Source organism: Diadema setosum, chromosome 11 (assembly GCF_964275005.1).
Source record: "Diadema setosum chromosome 11, eeDiaSeto1, whole genome shotgun sequence".
Classification (NCBI taxonomy): domain Eukaryota; kingdom Metazoa; phylum Echinodermata; class Echinoidea; order Diadematoida; family Diadematidae; genus Diadema; species Diadema setosum.
This window is the reverse complement of record NC_092695.1, coordinates 30,591,136-30,614,245: the sequence shown is the minus strand read 5'-3', so window position 1 is coordinate 30,614,245 and position 23,110 is coordinate 30,591,136. Positions and strand designations below refer to the sequence as shown.

The window sequence follows — 23,110 nt, the reverse complement described above, 5'->3', positions numbered from 1 at the left end:
GCTATTTGACAAGACGCTCAATCTTATTTTTTTTTTTTGAATTATACTTAGCTGAGGCCTATAGAGCGTGTCCCAGATAAAACGAAAAACGAAAAAAAAGTTTCATTGCAATTTTTTTTTGTATCCAAATATGTTCATAATTCATGTTGACTGAGTGAATGGACAGTGGTGCTCCCAAATTTTCATTTGCACGCGTAAATGGCGACTGTGAGTTAATTTTTTAAAGACTTTTACCATTATCTTTTCGGAAAAAAAAAACCCCGAAGTTTACATTCAAAACATCTATATTTTCTTCTTTTATACATGAGACCTTATGCACAAAATATGAGTGACGCAAGCTCGAAAAAAAAAAAGAAGTTCGGTGAAAACATGCTTAATTTCTGTTGATTCCATACGGATAGTCAAAAAAAAAAAACACAAACAAACAAACATTCAGCTTTCCCGACTGAGCACTCCACAATGGGCTCATCAGCGCGAATGAATTCTCACAAAACAGTGACAGTGCAGCAGGTAAGGTTGCATGGGGGGGGGGGGAGTTACAGAGAATACTTTGTGCTGTAAAGCCGTCAGTTACCTTTTATTTGGAGTAAGCTAATGAGATTTAACCAATTGAAGACTATACACTCAGGAAAATAAACACTTTTTCAAGTTTATATTTCTCATAGAATATTTGGCTAAAAGCTAATGTATTATATATCATATTGAAGGTAATTTAATTGGCTATCAGCCTAGAAAGTCAATAAAAAGGGGAAACTTTACGCCTGAGTGAACACCTTTGTTTTTCTCTTCCAAGGCACAAAAGAAAAAATTGCAAAAATGAACAAGTTGTCATTCATGTGCAAGTGCTCTCCCATAAAGAATAAGAACAAAAGACAGATTTAACACAATTGGATCCATAACTTAAGTTGCCAAAATAAACCTTTGATCTCTATGATATCTTTGAAGCCCAAAATATCAATAAAGGCCACAAATAAGGGAGAAAAATTAAGAATCTTTGATCAAATCTAAAATCAAATGAAATAAGAGAAGAAGCAATATTAACAAAAATGATAGAAATTTCAATTTGTTTTTCAAATTTGGAAACTTGTAGATAATATTTGGTTCTTATATTTCAATCCTTAAATTACTAAATAGAAAGAATAAAATAAAGAAATTATGTTTATTAAATCATGTCTATGCCATGACTCCCTATGTCGTTTGAAGTTTAAGCTGACAGAAAATTATTTTCCCCCAATAGTATCCCATTTTGTTTTGCTTGATGTTACAAAGAGATAAAGAGAACAAAAACTTGTTTTTTGCTATTTCATTCATGTCTCCCATCGTGTTAAACTGGCTTTTTGTTGTCATTGTTATCTTGAAGGGCATTGCCAAATGAAAGACAACTTGTCAAATTTTGCAATTTTTACTTTTGTGCCTTGGCCGGCAAAAATGAATGTGTTCACTCATGCGTAAAATTTGCTTTTGAATTAACCTACTAACATGATAGCAAATTAAATTACCTTTAATATGGTATATAATACATTGATTTTCATTAAAATCTTTTATGAAAAATATGAACTCGAAAAAGTGTTTACTTCCTTCTTTTTTTCTTTTTTTCTTTTTTTGCTGAATGTATATAAGTATTCACAGAATGCATGCACTTGCAAGGTCTGATCTCTAATATGGCTGGAGCAATCAATGCTGTCAATGGTACAGATTTTGATGATTGTATATTTCAAAATTCTCTAGGTGTCTTCAATCCTCGCTACATTTAACAGACAATAATGTTAATCCTTCATCACTGACAGGGGCAACGCGACGTTTTTGAAGAGGGGTAGGAGCCAAAGCAGAACAGCTAGGGGTCCACGGTCTAAACTTGCACTTCTGATATTTCAAAGGCGCAAGTGCAGGCCAAAAAGTCCTTTTTGTTTGGCTGGAAAGGTCCTTTAGGTGGGTTTCTACCCCCCCCCCCCGCCCCTCTACAACATTTCGCTGATGAAAACTCTTAGCTCTCTGGTTATCTGCATAGTCAGACAAACTCATGATCATGTGCTGATTTACGACACTATTCTCAAACGAACCGCCTGTAGTATTCCCTTTTATCCCCCCATCCCGCCTTGTGTGTAAATTAATTGAAGCATCAAGGCCATTGTTATTTGCCAAGTCGTGAATCCTAATGGGTCCTTATTAACTATCCACCTATCTGGGTAATACTGAAGCATATTTACAAAAAAGTTTTCTCAAGCCGGCGTGTTCTTCTTATTATCATTTTTATCGCTAGAGCTAGCTGTCATAATTATGAAAGAACAAATTATGGGTATTAAGGCTATGATATCCTTCTTCTTTTTTTTTTTGCAGAAAATTGCTGACAAGGCCTGAAAAAGTCACTCAAATTTGCAATCTGCGTGTTCGAATAGAAAATTTGGTAGCGCCACTGCCGATGCTTTTAACTCAAGACGCTTTCCGCGTTGAGGACGGTGTTAAAAAATGGATACAGTTATAGAGCTTCAAACTCCAACACTGCACGCCATAGCTTCATTTCTCTCAACTGTTTCCTATTCAGGTAGCCCTTTCTTTGTCCCTTAAACTAGTTTGTGTCTTCATATATTCCTTTTGTATTATCCTAAGCGGTCAAGTGACATTGAAAAAAACCTTGAAAGTTCACGCTATCTATTTGTATGTATGTATGTGTTTTGTGTCTTCAGTTTAAAATAATGGAAAAGTTGACTTTAGGGTATACCATATGCCATCCAGAGGCAGTTATATCAGCCAAGCGAATTGCTCATTAATGTATCGTCCAACTGTAAAACTTGAATGTACGATGAAGTATTATCAAGATAAACTATATACACGTGTTTATCTCTTTCTTTGAATATTCCTGTTTATGTTTTGATCTAAAAAGAATGACCATCCATCAGTCATGAAGATTTTATATGTACAAGTGGAGAGATGAAAAAATGAAACTAAATTATGAAAGAACAATTTATTGCAAACTTACGTAAACGCAAAGTGGGAAGAACGTGGTACATATATTACGGATACGGCAGGTTTTTGTTTTTACGATTCTACCGAGTGGTAACACGCGTCGTATTTTTACTTACCGGTAGATAAATTTTACTCACAATGTTTGGTTTTTTTTTAAATCTAGCTGTGAAAATATGTAGGCCAAGTTACATGTCAAAGCTATACGGTATTAGAAACCGTAAGGCACTATGCGAGATTTGTGCAGGGAGGGCTTCTCACTCAGCATGCTCAGGGTTCCATGACATTTTGCTCCTGCGACAATATTGCTCCCATGAAATATCTGAACGCAAATCCAAACTTTAATTCTACCCACACACATAACCTTCACTCTAATCCTAATCCAGACATCAAAATAAACCTAAAACCCTATCACAACCCCAACCCTAACCCTAAGTCCATAAAAAAGTAAGACCGGAGCAAATGTCGCAGGAGCAAATGTCGTGTCACCCTCTCCCATACACCCTTGATCAGTACCAGCTATGATAGTATGATATTGATACCCGGGGTGCCAATGCCGAGGTACCCTGCCCATACGTGGTACCCTCACTATACCGTTCGCACAAGCTGCATTATAATCTTTGTTTTTGTAAACACCTACATGAGGAAAATGTTTGTACCCTAATGAACAAGGCCACATAATCATAATGACTGTATTTGAAGCTGTTGAAAGGGCTTGGGCGTTTAGAGTGCAAGGTTTAAAATAGCTAGACACATTTAGTAAAGAGTGACAGATACACGCCGAGCCATGCCGCTCCAGTAACCGCTCATAACCAAAATAATTGTCTGCGATCTACTCGTTCAAAGCATCAGTTGATCTCCAGGTGAGGCCACTGGATTACTCGTTAATTAAGATACGCTCTCATTGGTTTCCAATAGTGAATTGCTTTCAGGAAATAGATGGCTGGTAATCATATTAACAGATCATCAGAGCTGTTCCATTTGATCATACAGGGAATTACTGTTATCTGCTAATGGATGATTATTATCATGGAACTACCATCGCAGCATGCCATGCCTGAGAATCGTGACTCTACCCACACTAATATTTCTAAAATTAGTAGGTAGTAGATAATAATGATTACCAAAGGAGCTATATAAGCGTCCATCTACCCTTGTGAGAGCGATAAATTTTATTTCATTTATTTTCAATTTCACCCAAGAGTGTCAGTGGACAAAGCAAGGCAGTATGTATAGCATAGAGAAAAATAAAATGTATGTATTCTTGATACATCGAAATACAGTATAATCACAATGAGTTGAGAATTAATCAACAAATTCATATGCGTATACAAACCAAACGTGTTTTGATGCAGAGACATTAAATACAAGAAAAGCGTCTAAAATGTTGAAAGAGTACAACAATTAGGGTGATAGTGATCTCTGTAATAAAAATAGCAATAGAACCCAATTCACGTTTACAAGTAATACGTTTCTACCAGCTTTCTGAATGCAACAATTACATTCATGTACTTTTTTTTATTACAGAGGTAAATTTAGAAGAACTTCTAATACACCAGTAACAGCATGCTGAATGACTCGCAACTATATCTCATTTCACATAAAAATAGAAACACTTTATTTCTGCCACATTATAACTTTAATTGAAAAAAAAAGTCTTCTCTAGCTACAAACGTAGCACAATAGAGTAATGCATAAGTCATTTCGTCGTATAATGTCCAACGATCGTTAGTAATTTAAAGGCCCCTCCTTCATTCAGAGGTAAATTGACAAAAAGTGATGGAGATGAAACGTTTCGTGTATATTTTGTTCCCCTATTCATTAGAGATTGCTAAAATATGCAAAAGAAATAGCTGAGGGACAATTCTCAAACACGCATTATGGCTTTCAGGCGGCCTTTGCACGAGATATGTCCTCGCTGTCGAGAGAGAGAGAGAGAGAGCTGACATTGCAGGAGGCGAAAACAATCATATTTTAGTATAATGCAAAGTGAACGACATTAAAACAGACTCCGTGGATTTTTATGTCAACTCTTCAGCCATTACACTTTCTGTTGACGATGGCATAATGTAATGTTAAAACTCTCTCTCAACTTGGCTGTGCTCAGTAGAATAGAACCTATAAACCTGAGTGGTAGTTATTTCATTTTGAAATGACAAAGTTACGGAAATGTATAAAGTGACAGGAAACAGTGCTATCCAGAGTAACCACATTATTATGCAAAAGGATTAGTCGATAAGCACAATCGCCTCTGTAACTTCGGGTTGCTTTTTCAATGATTTGTTTCAATTTCAATACGGAATGATCAGTGAGGACAAATACATTTCCTTATATACTTACATAAGTTATAACAATACGCCCCATCGTAAATATAGCTATATTAGCTATAACTTATATACAAATCAGGCGATCGTTAATCAAGATTTTGTTCTTAATTGCTTCCCCTCATTAGATTTGATGCGAAAAGACCTGTGATTCTTTTTGATTTTTATAAGAATAAGAAGGAAAATGTAATGAAGATTTTGTACGCAAGTCTATGCAGGAAACCGCTGATCAATAGTCAATGTACATAATGTATAGGTGCACATTTAATTTTAGTGACCGTGGTATTCATACGTTTAGAGTAATTTCAAGCTGCGGTTCTAGAAATTAGGTAATTCTGTTAATTACTATGCAAACTATGTATAATCTATACGAGGAGTGTCTTTTGGTTAATTTCATTTTCCGCATCTCATTCATAGAAACTTGGGCCACAACAATTATTTTTAGGAAATTAAGATTAAGACCAGACGTCTCTTTGGTTGTATCTTTCCAACTTCAGCTAACAAAAATTCTCAAAGAAAGTTTCATGGTCAACTTGATATTAAGGGTTGTTTTTTTTTTTTTTTTTGGTCACAGATGTTATATTTCATTCATAAATGATAATCCATACAAATTTTATAATTTTCTAAAAAGCACTCTACTACATATTTATTACAACATACACACACACACACGCACTCATACACAAACAAACAACATGAACAAAAGATAATTTCTCACTTGGTACCATGATGGTTTGCACCATGTAAAAACATTCACTTCTGATGAATGTTTGTTTTTCACAGGTATATCTTTACAATTTTTCACATTTACACGCCTATTTTTCATAAAAAATAAAAAAGAAAGGTTATTTGTATAAAGTACGCAGTGTCTCTTTGAATGAAACTTTTTTGTCTTGGCCCAGGGAACGTATGTGCCAGGTGAGACCTTTGTATTAAGAAGAATGCAGCGTTCAACCTCTAACCAAGCCTTCTTCAGGCTTTTTATTTGTCACAAAGTTGATTCCAGTTCGTAAACGAGCATTCCTGTTCGAGAGATTTTCTTCTTAGTTTAGGCATGACATCTTCAAATTATTGACAAATTCGTTCATTTTTTTTTTAATTTGTCCGTTAAGCTCAATTTCGCACCAGTATAGAGAATAGGGCATGATAACACCATAAAAGAAAGTTTCAATTTCGTTTTCAAAAAAAAAAAAAACACCTTCTAGCAATCAAGTTCGTAAAACTTCGGTAAAATACCCCCAAAATTTGAAATTTTCTTGTAGTCTTCCTCGTCTAGTTTAATACGAATTTAATCCGAATTTGATAACAAGAATTCATGTTCTGGTGATTCTCCTCGATTGACCTTTCCCTTGGTTCAAATTTGCTGTTAAGAATTTTAAGTTTTTGAGTAAAGATAATCTTTTCGACAAAATATTATGCAGATGATAAGACATATTCAGTCTCGTGGCACAATATTCCAATTCAATTTTAGTCCATTCGAGCTTGGGCATGATGATGTAATAAACTCAAACTTAAATTTCTCTTTCTTCAAGAATATCATTCGAAGTTCGTTTTTGAAGTTCGTATTTGAAGTTCGTATTTCCCTCAATCTCTTTATCAAAATACAGCTATATTCTTATTTCTTGAATTTTTTTACTGTTCGAATTCTGCTTTATATAGCTCAACATTACCTCAGATCATATGAATTTAAGTCTAATTTTATTTTCTACAAATCATATAAATTTCAACAATCTTACGCTAGCTGCATTAATTCGTCATTGTTCGTCATGAGTCTCAGCTTTTGTTAAACCAAATGCATACTTTAAAGACGATTAAGAGTTTTTCATAGTGGCAAGTTTGAACGCTCTTCACAACCTTTGTAATTGACTGACAAAAGTGTTAAAGGGAAGGTATTAGGAACATTAAGGACGGTGCTTTGGCTCAGTTGGTAGCGCGCCTGCCTCCAAGTCCAAAGGACCTTGGTTCGATTTCCGAGTCTAACTGAGCAATGCTGTGTACACACAGCATTGCTCAGTTAGACTCGGAAATCGAACCAAGGGACAAAACACTTTGTCCCTAGGATAGGACATAAAATAACAAATCAATTTTGGATTTATTACAGTTACCCATACGTGATTACAATAATTGATATGTGGTAGACCAAATTGTACAAAATTAGAAGAACGTTCTTTGTCAAAATTGGTTTCAACCTATACATACAGATCGCTTTCGAAATTGAAATACATATTTTATGAATATGTTCAATCTGGAAAAACACCTAAGAACTTGCTGGATTTCTTTTCACTTATATTACGTGTACTGTCAATAAAAATATATATTTTGTGATTGCTGATTGGCACGGGATTGAGGACTCTTAAAGTGCATAAAACAGGTTTTATCAAAATTCAGTGACAACTTATTGCACTTGAACCACAGAGATAAATTGGACAATTCGGTATTCAGAGTGCTGATAATAGTATTTATACATTTGTTTGAAAGAAAAATATTTGTGTCGTCTGCAAATAATATCAAATGAAAAAGATGTAATGAATTAATAATATAAAAAAAAATAGATCCGAGGATTGAACTTGGATTGATCTGCTATTTTTTAAGTTATCATTTGCGGATTGTCCAGTTGTATTTTTCTTTTTTAGGAGGGGGAACAGTCGGTATATATATATATATATATATGAATATATATATATATATATATATATATATATATATATATATATATATATATATATATATAGGTGTATGTGTGTGTGTGTTTGTGTGTGTGTGTGTGTGTGTGTGAGTGTATTGTTATTGCATGAACGAATCGAAAACTACAATTTCGGTGTACTTATTAGGCTAAATGAAAAACACAATGAAGCTCAAACATCAACAGCGGAAACCGCGTGAGAAATACCTTCACTGGAGGCCTCATGCTGCTCGCTTTGGGCAAATGATTATTTTCATATTATAAAGATAACGATTATTTGATTACTGCATCACATGGCTCTGAATTATGTTTGCCTGTGCCCTTCGGATGCAACATATTTGTTGAGAGCGTGTATCGAGGGAAGTGATGAAAGTGAAAATTGTATATGTAGGAAGAACAATGTATCGGTAACACTAACTTTCGATTTATTTCATTAAGAACATCCTGACGCATGGGGCTTTCTAGGGGCAAAATATTATGCCCTATACGAGTATAAGAGTATATAGCCTACACTATCACTGCGCTGTATAGTAGCGTCATATATTGTATTACTGTCAAAGTTACAAGGCGTTTTCACCTCGTGCATATTACGGGCCATTCTCTTAACGAACGTAATGCACATGCTTTCTCAGGACAGTGAGCAAGTCATTTACATTTGACATCTTTTTCATGTACATAATCATTACTATCACGCATATCAATCTTTACGTCGTACAAGTAATGATAAATACATGAAACATATCGAGCAAGCCATATAGTTCAAATAGACATATACGGTTTATTGATTTCAAGGGTAATTTCAAGATAATCAACGACTTTGATTTGTTTCAAATCTGAAACTTCTGAAACGATGTCAGTGATAAGATTAGATTCAAGAATGAAAACATTGAAGAGAATAAGGTTGTGGCACTTTCTTTATTTTCTAGTTTTCTTTCTCTTTACCAAGCAAGAAGACTTTATACATCACCACAACTCTCTGTTTTCTGCGGAGTAACAGATTTGAAATCATGTTTTACGTAACATAAACTGAATTCACAACAAGTGCCAATACATTGATGATCATACCCTCCATACTGCCCTCTATGTATCATCCGTGTTCACCGACAGCAATGAGTAACTGTGACCACTGAAAAAAAGAATCTATCGTTTGCAAGGGATGTATTTTCATCTATTGTTTATCATGTGCAGTAGGATTCGACTTTTTTAATATCAATCCATCCACGCGATTACGCCATTATCCCAATATATTTATTACTTCTCTTCACTCGCGGGTTAGGACTAAGGACTGGCGTGAAATATGCTGGTCTTCTTTAGATAGCAACGCGAAAGACGTAGAGTTGTGTGTGTGTGTGTGTGTGTGTGTGTGTGTGTGTGTGTGTGTGTGTGTGTGTGCGTGTATCAACAATAGCATATGTGTCTATGGGGAATTATCTACATGTCTCAGACCCTAACTGTCAGAGAAAATCTATGAGTGTTTTGGCCTCTAAAATAATCTTAATACTGGCCAGAACAACAGACCAAGAACCTCCTTGAACAGACTAGAAATCGAGAGTGGCCAATCTATTGATGTGTGTGTATGTGTGTGTGTGTTTGTGTGTTTGTTTGTGTGTGTGTGTGTGTGTGTATTCTTGTTAGTTTATTTGTTTGTTTGTTTGTTTGTTTTTCGTCTGATTTGGTCAAAGGCAAGGTGAATGCAAGAACACTGTATATGTTCTACACTAGTTTAGTTCATGTCCGTCCTCACTATCCATTGCTCGTTTCAACATAGACCTCTCTTTCCATTCAAGAGTATTCTATAGTCATTCTAGCGTGTCATTTGAAGTACAGTGACCAGCCTGTCAAGATGCTTGGTACCTGCATGCAATGTCACTGAGCGTTTCGCCCATGCACTCTCATTCAGTCCCTGACGTGGTTAAGACGTTTATCATCAATCAGTCCGTCATTCCCATCAAATCCAAAATCGTCGCAGAAATCAATCCAGTCCATTTTCCGTTCTCAAAATATGCTCGCCCATGTCGGGACTTTTTTATTATCAATCACAAACATCGTTACACTTATATATTGAATGAACTTATGGAGTGAATCGGTTTAACGCATGCATGAATCACTCTTATTGTTCTATCTATAGTTTTGAGTAATTTAAGTTTGTTTGTATTTATTTTTCTTTGAAGGTAACGCCAATAGGTCTAATGCTGAGTTTACACTGCATTGGTCTGCTTCTCCTTCAGGTAACAGGTACGTGAAAACGCTCTTGTCACAAAAATCTTTCATTAGCTGACCATGGCAATTGCTGAAATATTTCTTACAACCCCCTGCTCCGTAATTTGCCTATTGTGATAAGATGTAGTGGTTTAAGTCGACTCTGAATATATACAACGAACACAATGTGTTACATACAACTCTGAAGATTGACGGGTGATCTAATTTACATTGAATATGCTGAGGTAGAAAGCTCACTGACACATTCGACACCCACTACACGATTCCTATGTGGACATGGATATCAATTTCCATAAGTTTTTTTCATTAATTTTGTTGTTCATTTTAATACAAGTCGAGCTCCACCACTACATTTACCATACAGGCTATGAAGATCCCGAAACGTGCCCACATCTCACCAAGCCACCATGCCCGATCATGCTGGCGGAGGATGGCACAGCCATCCAGTACATAGCGAAGCCTACGCCATCATCCCAGGCGACATTTATGTCGCTGCCGCGGGGAGTCGGTCAACATGCCAATCAATATCATTGCACTAAACCAGGTATTTATGAGTCCGCAGTGACTAAAAGCGTGTGCTTGAAGACAATTATTTCGTATACACATCTATTTCTATATAGGTCAAAAGCCTTGGCGGATTATCAATCGTGCACATTTCTTTTTATCACACTAACAAATTGTTTGTTTCAAGTAAATTGTTTAAAAAATCTGATTTGTATTTGTATCATGTTGGAATTTTTATGTATAAATTGAATACTGGCGATCTTCCTAGTATGTGTTCCTCAATGTTTGTTAAAAACAGTGATATCCATGCTTACCCTACAAGACACAGTGAATCCTATCATTTTCCCCCCGCTCGTACAGTTTTAGCCCTTAAATAAGTTAGATTCTGTTCGGTTGCAATCAAGTTCTCTAAGTTGCAAAATCTTAAAGCCAATTTTCTAAAATCCTACATTTGATTATTTTGCCGCGATCACTTGAAAATTTCTGCATACTCAAAATAATGCCTCGCTTGGATGGCTTCATTTGTTTGATCAACTTGGTACTTTTCTTAGCATTGATACCATAAGTTTAATCATGAACATCATACAATACTTTGTACATTCCGTAAATTTTATAATATTCTCGACATCTTGTATTTTTGCGTGTTACGTCATTTTTGACATCGATATAATGCACTAAAAGCCTATATTATATTTTTGGAACCTATTACATCCTGAAAACTTTGCTTTTTAGTTGGTTCCTCATATTACACGTCAATTACGTCCTCATATATTTGTACAATTTTTTTTTCAAGCTGACCATTGTGTTAAAAACATTTCTTTTTCAAAATCAAATGGAATATAAAACTTGTATGAAATGTGGAATATGGAAGATGAATTTAAAAAGATGGATTCAGGGGTTCTGTCGATGCGATATGAAAATTTATTGTTCATTCACTTGTCTATAAATTGTCCATCTAATTGTTTATTCATTTTTGTTTGTTTCTTCATTTATGGAATATTCGACGTACGTTATCTTTAATGGATGATACGTTTAAAGGAGTAAATGTGCTCTTCTTCCCGTGTAGTCCTCAGTTTAGTACCACTGATTTTGATCATTATACAATGTCATATGTTCTAGACATTCATCTTATATACCGAGTCTGTTTCTTCTTGCCGGTATGTTTTAATCCGAGTCAAATTTTGTGCTAGAGAACTGATAAATGCATATTGAGTGGACCTACGAAGTGCACTTGTTGCAACGAGATGCATTCCAACACAGGGAGCAATGATGTGGTGTTGCTTTGTGTTTCTGGCAGTGACATAGGTCATTCCGTAGATTTCAACGGCCAGACATCATGAACGATTTAATTTTAATCTTAACGCGATTAAAATATGACAGGCAGTCATTTGAAGATAGATGGATATCTGATGTGGTGCGGTTACCATCAAAGGTGAAACACTCGTAATAATCTGGGAAGGTTTTATGTAGAAAATGTAGAAAATGTAAAAGCAGTTCTCAAATCTTCCCGCATGGAGACTGCATTATTTTGACTTGCCACTGTGTTATACTTTGGCAAATTCTACTCTGTTCTTTCCGAAGGGGCTCCACAAATTCTCTCTAAATTATCATTTCCTTTTCATCTTTTATCTGTGAAAAGTTTGCGTAAACTGTTGCTGAAATGTTTCCATACCACACAGCCTGTCTGTCGAACCCATGCCGGAACGGAAGCACGTGTACAGAGATTGATGAAGGTTTCAACTGCACTTGTCCTGACGGATTTAAAGGAGTGATGTGTGAAAGAGGTATTCAAATCTGTTCAACTTGTCTTCTTTCTAGTTTCCAAACTTGGGTCTTGAGTTAATGGAAATTATTTTTAACGGAAAGAAGAACTAATGATTATCTCCAAACATTTGTAACTTCGAAATATGTGTCGTTGACCCATTTATATTACTCTATAAGCCGGTAAATGCGAACAGAAATGTGATCGTTTTTCATGTCATCTTGTTGATCGAAGGTTCACATCCCTTCACATTTGCTTCAATCAATCAAACTCGTAACGTGGAAATATGCATGTTTTGCACATTCTTCGGAAAGGTGAATTCCAATATATTTCGATTATCATGTTAGTACGTAGGCCCTGAAATCATGAAAAAATCGTGGTTGAAGGTTGTTGTTGTTGTTGTTTTTTTTTGGGGGGGGGGAGGGGTAGGGAATGTTTGTGAAGGTATTCTAGAATCTGGAAAACAAAATTCCATCAGAATAATTGTAAAATGTTTGGCACACATTTGTTTTTGTTGTTTTTTCATATGGAGGTGATAAGTGATGTTAATGGTAAAATAATCAGCACAAGTCAATATGCATTTTGCACTGCGTAGTTTTTCCAGGGAAATTGAAGGCCTTGTAGCTTATAGGCTGCTGGTATTTCTCTTTGCGCGCCTTATTCAGTACTAATAACAGTGCGAAAAGGACCAAAATGCGAGAGATAGGCGCCTTGCTCCGTTCAAAGTATTACACAAAATGATGCACAGGACAGAGTGGATCGTCGAGTTTAGCTTTGGAACTGGTTAAACCCACGAGCGCAGCGAGTGGGCTTGAGACTGATTCCAAAGTTAAACAAGAGCATTACAATTTTCATCGATCCACGAATTAGGTCTGTGCATCATTCGTTTTATAAAATGAGCCCGTGAATTCATGAAATGTAATCTTTTTCCCCATCATACAACACAATACAAACACAATAGGGTTGATCCATTCATTAGAATTTTACTGGACGCATGGCTCAGTAAAAGATCGATGCATGATAATTGGCCAATGAGATTGCAGAGGATTTAAAGCCCATTTTATAAAACGTACTAATGACATATCTCCTTCCATCCTTTTTGACGGACCTTGTTTTTTATGTAGATGCGTTCATCCATTCTGTAGAGCTTCTTGGAGGACGGAGCAATAACGAAGGACGAGTTGTGTTTACTATTCGCAATAATCCAACTTCACTCAGACTAGCTCATTACGAGGAGTGGATGAAAAATGCATCTTTCCTCATCTGCCGTTATTTGGGATTCAAAGGAATGTACGGTACAGTGGGTGGAGATTCGTTTGGTGGTTCTTCGCGGGACGTGTACGCCAAAATGGGCGTGGTCTTTTGCCCCCCTGATGCCACAAATATTACAGACTGCTGGATGGAGGAAGAGAGAGAATATGGCGGGCGAGATCAGAGCATCGGTATCGTGTGTTGTGATGGTGAGGAACTTGTTTGTTCTGTTCGTTATCTCAGACACGAATGCATGCTTCAGTGGTAGGTTTTACATGACTTCATCATTATTGTTGGCATCAATGCGGCACCTGTAATTAGGTAGTGTCTGACTCCAATGCTATGGTGTCTGTTTATCGATGCAGGGAATAGGATGGAAACTACACTCATATTTTTGAGAGGCTAATGTTCCTGTTAGGCCGTGTCACACCTTTCCGGGCAAGCCTTGCGTGCGACTTGCAAAGAACAATTTTTACTACTCGGAGGTCCCCGCAGATGACCCGCACATGACAGTACCTAGCACGTATCTCACCCGTAGTCGCCCGGTGGTGCGCCTGCAAATCTTTTTACCCGCAACCATGTTTAGGCCATGTCACACCTTTCCGGGCAAGCTACGCGGGCTTGTTGCGTGTAGGGATTTTTCCAGCATACCGGACAATTTCTGAGGGCGGACAAGGATTTGGGCGAGTCAGTGCATGTGTCTTACTCGCTGGACGCGTTCCTCTACTTGCGGTTATACTGTGTGACCTGTGTACTAGGGCTGACATCTCAGTGAAGGAATTCCTCTGAAGGAATGGCAGAAGTCCCACAGAATGTCATTATCTTGGCTGCATACGGGGACTGCGAAGTACCTGCGTGGGAGTTGCCTGCGAGGTGCTGCCGCTAAGGACCTCCTACTGGCGTTCTGCGTGGACCTCTCCGAGCATCCCCGCGACTCACCCGGAAAAAGTTTTGGTCATGCTCAAAACTTGGCTGCGGTTAAATCGGAATTGCGCGCCCACCTCCGGGCAACTACAGCGAGATACGGGCTAGGTACTGTCAGGTGCGGACCAACTGCGGAGAGCTCCGGGTCGCAAATCAAGTCAAGCCGCAAAACTTCCCCAGATACGGTATGACAAGGCCTTGAGCATGCTCAAAACTTGTTCCGAGTAAGTCGTGGGGTTCGCTCGCAGATGCACACGCAGAACACCAGTAGGAGACCCTTACCAGCAGCACCTCGCAGGCAACTCCAACGCAGGTACTTATCAGTACCAGTACGTCGTTCGTAACAGAAAACGGGTCGGTTCCAAGGCTCTCACGCAGGTCAAACGGAATACACGCAAGTAGAAGGTAAGTAGCACGCGTCTAGCAGTTAAGAAACAAGTGCGAAACTCACAAACATTCTTGTCCGCCCGCAGAAAATTCTCCTGCGTGCTGGAAAATCCCTCATCGCAACAAGCCCGCGTAGCTTGCCCGGAAAGGTGTGACACGGCCTTTAACAACGACCAAAGTAATGCATTCCTACCTGCCTACGAGTACTTAAACTCGTTATCTTTGCTTAATCTTAGGAAATTATCACACTGGTGAATATTAGGTACACTAGCTGTCACAATGTATTTTTGCTGTAACAACCTCACAGGTATGAAATGTTATTTGGGTTATAATTTCGATTATTTTGACATCTTCCAGGGAATTCCCGTGTCTCCGTTGGATCCCCTCTCGGCCTTGAAAGTGGCGCCATTCCGGACTCCATGATAACAGGGTATACCTATGCAGGTTACGCCCCTCCGTACCGTGGTCGATTAAACGGACCTGGCTCATATCGCACTCCTGCAGGAGGAAGCCGGTATATCACTGTTTATCTTGGCGCAAAGCATCTTGTGACAGGAGTAATCACCCAGGGCAGGGCAGGTAACAACGAATTTGTGACGTCATACTATGTAGAATCATACAACGATGGTGTCTGGACAACCTACGCAGACATTAATACCGGAAGCAAAAAGGTGGGGTGAAAATAAGCGTGTTACCTCCAAAGTGATCTAAATGATTAAATGTAAGAGAAGGTTTCGACTAGGCATCTCAATACAAGATTAGAACCAGCAAGCATTGATTGTACTGTTACGTTCCACAATCATCATTGGCATCGATTCTCGTTCCTATAACGTCTGAAAAAAGATTCACCAGTATTTTTTTCTTTTTTTTTAGACTGGCTGCCTCGTCTTTTTGGTATGATGAAATATCAATTTGAATATATCCTAGATTAATGTTTGTGAACATTAATATAATGAACGTTAATATAATGCATTATGACGCTACAAAAAGGGTTACTTCATGTCTGAATTGGAAAATAGATTGCGCATTTCTTCACCATGATTATTGGTATGATATTTGAATGAGAATGAACGGTAATAAGTGAACGATTGCCCTGTAACCGACGTACGCGATAATGAAGTCATTCGGGATATGAAATGTTAACCTGTATGCCACTTTGTCAAAGCACATGGAACATTAATGATAAGTTTTAGATATCTCCAAACCTTTTACCTTTTATAGCAGATAACTGCATGAGAATATATCCTCATTTCGATCAATGTCCACCTTTCTGTATCAAAGTTGATATACCATCAGTTTAGAAAGCATCCTGAAGCACGATAACTTCAGAATTTCAGATTATAGTTTGTCTTTGTCTTTTCTTAACCGCCTTGACAGATATTCTCTGCGAATTATGACGACTCAAGCGCTGTCACACATCACTTTCAAAGTCCAGTCATCGCAAGTACCGTGAAGATTGTAATCACCAATTATGTGTCGTCCTACATTTCTCTGAGGATGGAGCTCCTTGGATACGGACCACTCCCTGAAAACATCGGTAAGGACAGTTCAATCAATATTAGATGAATTTCTCTAAACTTTAAAGGGTTTAGTAGGCTTTGCCAGAATGATTGCATCAGTGTGAATTAGCACGATTGCCAGAATCGACTTTATCAAGACGACTTCTCCTCTACACAACAAAAACAATGGTAATCAGCAATTGTCATGTGTATACTGTATAACATACAGTGACATAAGTTGTATGCAATTCATTCTTATTGGGAGATTAACTGGTACGTCTTAAGAAATATCTGCGCCTTCATTGAATCATTGAAACTAATCTCTCCATACGTCAAGAACTTCATGTATCAAACGTGTACTAATCTGTAAATGTGCAGATGTTAACTGAAATGCTGTCGACAAAACAAACAAAATGTCCATCATTTAGGTCACTTATACTTTATTTGGGAAAAAAAAAAGGATCATCGAAGGATTTGGGAAGATTGTCTGAATTGTTTTATGCCAGTTTCAGTTATTTCCTACTTTTCAAATCATGTTACATTGAAAATAAGAGCACCAATTCTTGTACTTTCTCATTAGTAAGCAAGCAAATACAGATGTTATTGTATACATGATATACATACAAATAAGACAGGTGTTTATTCATATAATTGTATTGGATGTGTGTGTGTGTGTACGCGTATTTGTGTGCACACTAATTTTGATGTTAATTGATTAGCGGATGCCTCTTATTGTAAATGCAAATTAAGAGAATATTTCCATCGTGCATTGAACCTATAAATACACGATAAAGTTGTTCACTTTACAGTCCTCGATGACAACATCAAAGTCTGGTCGAACTTTTTTTTATTTTAGTGTACGTTCACACTCATAATTATATCTACAATACATATATATATATATATATATATAACTAATATACACATACATACATTTCATAAGAGAGAGGGAGGGAGAGAGATAGAAAGAACAGAGAAAAAGGTAGAGGGATAGAGAGGATTGATACAGTTATTTACGTTATTTCAATTTGGAAATTCAAGTGTAGTAAGCACTCAGTCGAATGTCTTAATTCCGGGTAAAATGTCTGCAAACAGATTGGTGAAGTGTTCTATCGTGCTGTCCTAGGTGCCCTTGAAGTGGAGCCCTGCCTACCAACAAATAGTGGTGAGAAGCTTGGAGTTCAAGACGGCAGTATTCCAGACTCAAATCTGACGGCTTCTTCTGCACTCAGTTCATCTTACACTGCTCCGTACGGGCGACTAGCTTCGAACAGCGGTTGGCTTCCAGCTAATGGTGACAATGATGTGTGGGTGAAGGTGTGTACTCATCAGCATTATTAAATAAAAGCACTAAATGGAAGGCCTGAAGGGACATCGCAAATTCCTTTCTTCACGCAAGATTCACACTAATTTCACAAGAAATGTATTCACAGATAATTGTTCGCAATAATTTCACACTTTAGAGAATAGCGATATCATTATGAATTTCATAATGACTTTCTTATTTCTACTGGCCAAAAATGCCTCACAATGTTATATTCTCGCACGTCAAGTGTATTGAAATGTGTAAAATCCGTTCGTCAGTGCTCAGCTTCTAAACGACGGGGTCGAAGAAACTGTTAACTGTGACAGTGTGCTCCTGTTTAAACTAATACGGTTAAAGCAAAATTTCGTACAACGAAATAAAAAATAATGTCCCAAAATCATGATCTATGTTTCTTCTAATAATTGTTCGGATTGTAACAACATATCGACGTTAACGAAATAAAAGTGTCCCTTATGTACTTATTCCACGGACAAATATTTTACCTGCGTCTAGAACTGAAATGAAATGATAAAGTTTAAGATATCCGTCTTCAATTTTCAACAATTGAAGGAATTGTGACGTTGAAAATCGCGAGAAAGGTGCTGTATTTCATAGATATGAATCCTTTTGATCTGGAATGATTAAAGTTTCCCGTCCATTTGTGTAGTAAGTGCTTGGAAAAGTGTATATATATATAGGTCATTTGATTTAGCTATAGAGCACCAAAACAACGTAACAATTTGTTGAATTCGCCATAGGACAGCCAAAAAGCTAAATCAAACGTCTAAAAACCTTATTCATTCAAGTTAGCATGGGAGGACAAGTGACTAAAGTTCGAGCAATTTGATTTGCAAAAGTTTATTCATATACTCATTGCCAGTGCATTCAATTTAGCACTGTTTGTATATGCGTGCAGTTTAGTGTATTGCGCACATTTTATCATAAAAATGATTATACAAGCAGGCCTATGGTTACAATAACATTTTATGTTACTCGAGGTTACACTTCTTCTGAACGTCGTCTGAACTTCTTTTAATTCATATTTCGCTTTCCTGATCTCTTCACTGTTGATGTTTGATAGATCGAGATTTTATTCATAAATATTTTGCACGTTTACCCCAACTTGAAACAAACATACTGTAAGTACACTGCAAGATGAAAATCTCATTATGAATATGCTACGATTCATGTTACTAGATTCTGTATAAAATATGGTTGAAAATATTGAACGAATGACCACACAAAATATTGTGAAAGAAAGCCCATAAAGATGAGAAATCCCCACTCAAAAAAAACCATGTAAATTTAACAGAAGGGAAGATTCATGAAATTTACTGAGTAGTCACCCCCGTAAATAAAAAAAAAGGGGGGGGGCAGTGAACACATGACATTCCTATACTCCTTATTTGTGGGACATCCGATGAAAATGACTTTAAATCGGTGACTTGATATACGGAATGAAATTAAAGGCCCCCTTAAGAAGAAAAGTAGAATCAGAAATGGAAGAATATGTGATGAAATCATAGATAGAAAGTAAACGAGACTTGGAAAATTGTGAGGATGACAAATTAGGTGATTAGTTTGATGCATGAAATGAGATAAAATTGGCCTCTAACCATAAGTTTCATATTGATAAAACCATTTCGCGTAATTACCACTTGATGAAACATGTATTTGCAATCATCATCAAGAGTTGCAAGAGTTTCATCACCCAAATTCAGATTCAACACCCTCGAAGGGGTAGAACCATTCGATCTTGTCAAAATTTCATAATTGTGAGGAAGTTAGGAAACATGGATAGGAATTATATTTTTGCTGACATCTTGAATATCTCATACCCTCATGGATGCAAGAGTTATGAAATGATTATAATCGATATGATTAAAATATTTGAAAGCCCATAACTAGATTGATGAATAATGCACTCTTCTACTACATGTTTATGGCTATTGTTTTTACGCCTCTGCCACGAAGTGTCGCCGGAGGCATTATTTTTTCGGGTTCTCCGTCCCTTCCGTCCTTCCGTCCGTCCGTCCTTCCATCCGTCCTTCCGTCCGCATTAAATTTTGTGGACAGTGTAACTAAAAAACCAAGCAAGTATATGCATGAGTGGGCGAAGTTGTGCTTATCAACTTTTTGGTGCACATGTTCAAGGTTAAAAGTCAAAAGGTCAAATCCTCCAAATTTCATTATCCCCCCAATATCTTGAAACTTAGCGTATACGTGTAGTACCAAATAAAGTTTCTCCAGAGAGAGTTTCGGGTCATGTGGTCAAAGGTCAAAGATCAAGTGAAAATGTTAAAATTTCACTTTTTTCTCCATATGTCGCAAATGGTTCGAGATAATCTTCTTGGAAATTAGTACACGTATGCATGTACTGACTGGCAGTGATTATGTAGGGAATTTGGGGTCACGGGTCAAAGGTCAGGGGTCAAAGGTCAAGGTCAACTCCTCCATGAGGATTTTTCTTGACACTGAATATGTACTTGTATTACCCAATAGAGATTGGCTTGGAAGTGTCTTGCCAAAAGATCAAAGGTCAAGTGAAAGAGATAAATTTCACTTCTTCCCTCATATCTCGAAAGTGACTCAAGGTATCATCATGAAACTTAGTGCAGGGGGCATTTCGTGAAGCATTTTTGTCCGACAAAGTTGTCGGACAAATTTGCTCTAAGCCAATCAGATGCAAGGATTTCAGTAGCTTATAACATTTCGTCAGGAAAATATTATCTGACAGTGATTCTCTTGGGAACTTAAGGGTCATAGGGTCAAAGGTCAAGGATCACAGCCGATGCTAAAATGCTAAAATGTTACTAATTAATACTGAAATTACACTTTTTATGCCTCCGCTAAGAAGTGTTGTTGTAGGCATAATGTCCTTTCGTCCGTCCGTCCATCCGGCCGTCCGTAATCAATTTTGTTGACATCGTAACTAAAAAAAAAAAAAAAAATTAAGGCATCCTAATGAAATTTGACATGTATATGTATGAGTGGGCGAAGTTGTGTTTTGTTAATCAACTTTTGGGTGCACATGCTAAAGGTCAAATGTCAAAAGGTCCTCCATATTTCTCCATATTTCGCAAATATAGATGGTTCAAGGTACCTATGGAGACTTAGTACATGACTGGCAGTGATTATCTAGGGAATCGGGGGTCATGGTTCAAAGGTCAAAGGTCAAAAGGTCAATGTCAACTGCTCAAAATTTCAATATTTCCCCCGTATCTATCCATTGCCTAAAAGTATTTTCTTGAAACTTTTGAAACTTAGTACATTTTGAATTTGAATTGAATTGATTGCTTTATTGTCCACATGCGAAAGTGGAAATGCGCCTTCCACCAGCGTTACACACAAGAGGTAGAAACAGATAATTGTTCATTGAACATATACGTCACAGATTACAAATAAGATGAAACATGAATGTTTTGCATTACTTGTTGCAGAAAAATGAAATAATAACCATTATATTCATAATACATATTACATATATCTCATTTAATTCATTCATTTAAATAAATTCTATAATCATTATACTTATTATCAAAAATTCAATTTTCAACAAATCTTTCACTTCTAATCATTTTTTTTCACATAATTATATTATGCCTCAAAACCAAAAAAAAAAGATATATATATATCTTGCATAACTACACCTATCATCATAAATACCAATTTCAATAATTACTTAAATACTATGAAAATTATTCAATCCACAAAATTATAATAAAATTATGATTATTAATGACAGTGCTTTGCCCGACAAACACCCGGCAAAAATTATGTGTTCCACATCTCATACCTCAAAACCATAATACCTACCAAATTTAATTTCAATTGCTTCAGAACTGTTGAAGTTGTTCACTCCACAGATTTCAAAAAAAAAAAAACAACAACAACAACAACATGCGGTTACCATGGCCAGGGGCGGATCCAGGAATTCTGTAAAGGGGGGGGGGGGGGCGTGACTAATATTTCTGGTGCTTCCGGGTTTCATTTCATTTTTTTTTATTTTTGTTTTCTTTGTTTTTAACGAAAATCAAAGGGGGGCGTGCGCCGGTTGCGCCCCCTCTGGATCCGCCACTGATGGCAACGCTTTGGCAAATACAAACACAAAGAGTGTCTTACATAACTACACCTGGTAATCATCATAAATACCAATTTTAAAATTAATCGCTTAAATACTAGTTATTCAGTCCACAAACGAACAACGAACGAACAAACCTGGGATATTCATTCATGAACGGAATTCCCTGACGGCATGGCGATTAAACGTGTGTGATGGAATTTGGCACGAATGTGCACGATTTGTGCGAGGCACGCGCAGTCTGATTCCGGAGCGATTGTACACATAGTGCACTTTGAGAGGGTGCGTTTTGTCCCCAACGATCTTTTTGATTTTTGACAAAAGCCTTTGTTCAAAAATGTCTTTCATTGCAGGCAGTTCCCTGCCTATTACCCTTTGTGCCACCCGTCTTATGCGATCAATGCGATTCTGGTTCTTTTGTGTTGTGTTTCCATAGTAACAGATCAAATTGTAAATAAGTACGCTCTGGATGAGGGCCTGGTAAAATGATTTCAGGATTGATCGGTCAACATGCAGATTATTTAACATTCTCAGAAAGTAAAGCCTCTGATTTCCCTTTTTACACAATGTTGTGACATTATCAGACCAATCAAGGGTGCCCGTGAGTTTTGTTCCTAAGTATGTGTATTCCTCCACTTGTTCAATCTCCCTACCATTTATAACGAGAGGCGTATGTTGTCCCCTTTTCTTTCGAAAGTCGAACACCACTTCCTTGGTTTTTGACGTGTTTAGATGTAGGAAGTGTGAGTCGCACCATTCAGAGAAAACCCTGACGGCTGACACGTACTCATGGGAGTTCTCATCTCAAGAATCCTGTGATTGCAGTATCATCAGCATATTTGATTATAGTACAGTTTTCATTGTTGCTTACACATTTGCTAATGTACAAAGAAAACAATGCGGGGGATAACACACACCCTTGTGGTGCGCCTGTGCTACTTATTCTCGTGCTTGACTCAGTGACTCCCATCTTGACGGACTGTGGTCTGTTTAACAGAAAGTTATGCGTCCACAGCACAATTTGTGGGGGTACATTCATTTCTACGAGTTGAGTTGCAAGGAGGTGCGGTTTGATTGTATCAAATGCGCTTGAAAAATCTACAAACAGAGTTCTCACAAAATTCTTATTAACGTCCAAATGCTGATATATACCATGAAGAAAACTAAGACGGCATCATCTACTCCTCTGTTTTGGCGGTAGGCAAATT

General features: G+C 37.2%; 1 protein-coding gene across 1 annotated transcript in view; it reads left to right on the top strand.

Annotated features, from left to right (window-relative positions):
- Nucleotides 1–1,661: 1,661 nt before the first annotated feature.
- Nucleotides 1,662–23,110, top strand: part of LOC140235419 (lactadherin-like) — a 37,654-nt gene continuing 16,205 nt past the window's right edge. The window contains exons 1-7 of the mRNA XM_072315445.1: nucleotides 1,662–1,689; nucleotides 10,553–10,732; nucleotides 12,372–12,476; nucleotides 13,579–13,914; nucleotides 15,374–15,687; nucleotides 16,394–16,553; nucleotides 17,642–17,832. Of these exons, the coding sequence (XP_072171546.1) occupies nucleotides 1,662–1,689; nucleotides 10,553–10,732; nucleotides 12,372–12,476; nucleotides 13,579–13,914; nucleotides 15,374–15,687; nucleotides 16,394–16,553; nucleotides 17,642–17,832 (1,314 nt within the window). The remainder of the gene's footprint in view (nucleotides 1,690–10,552; nucleotides 10,733–12,371; nucleotides 12,477–13,578; nucleotides 13,915–15,373; nucleotides 15,688–16,393; nucleotides 16,554–17,641; nucleotides 17,833–23,110) is intronic.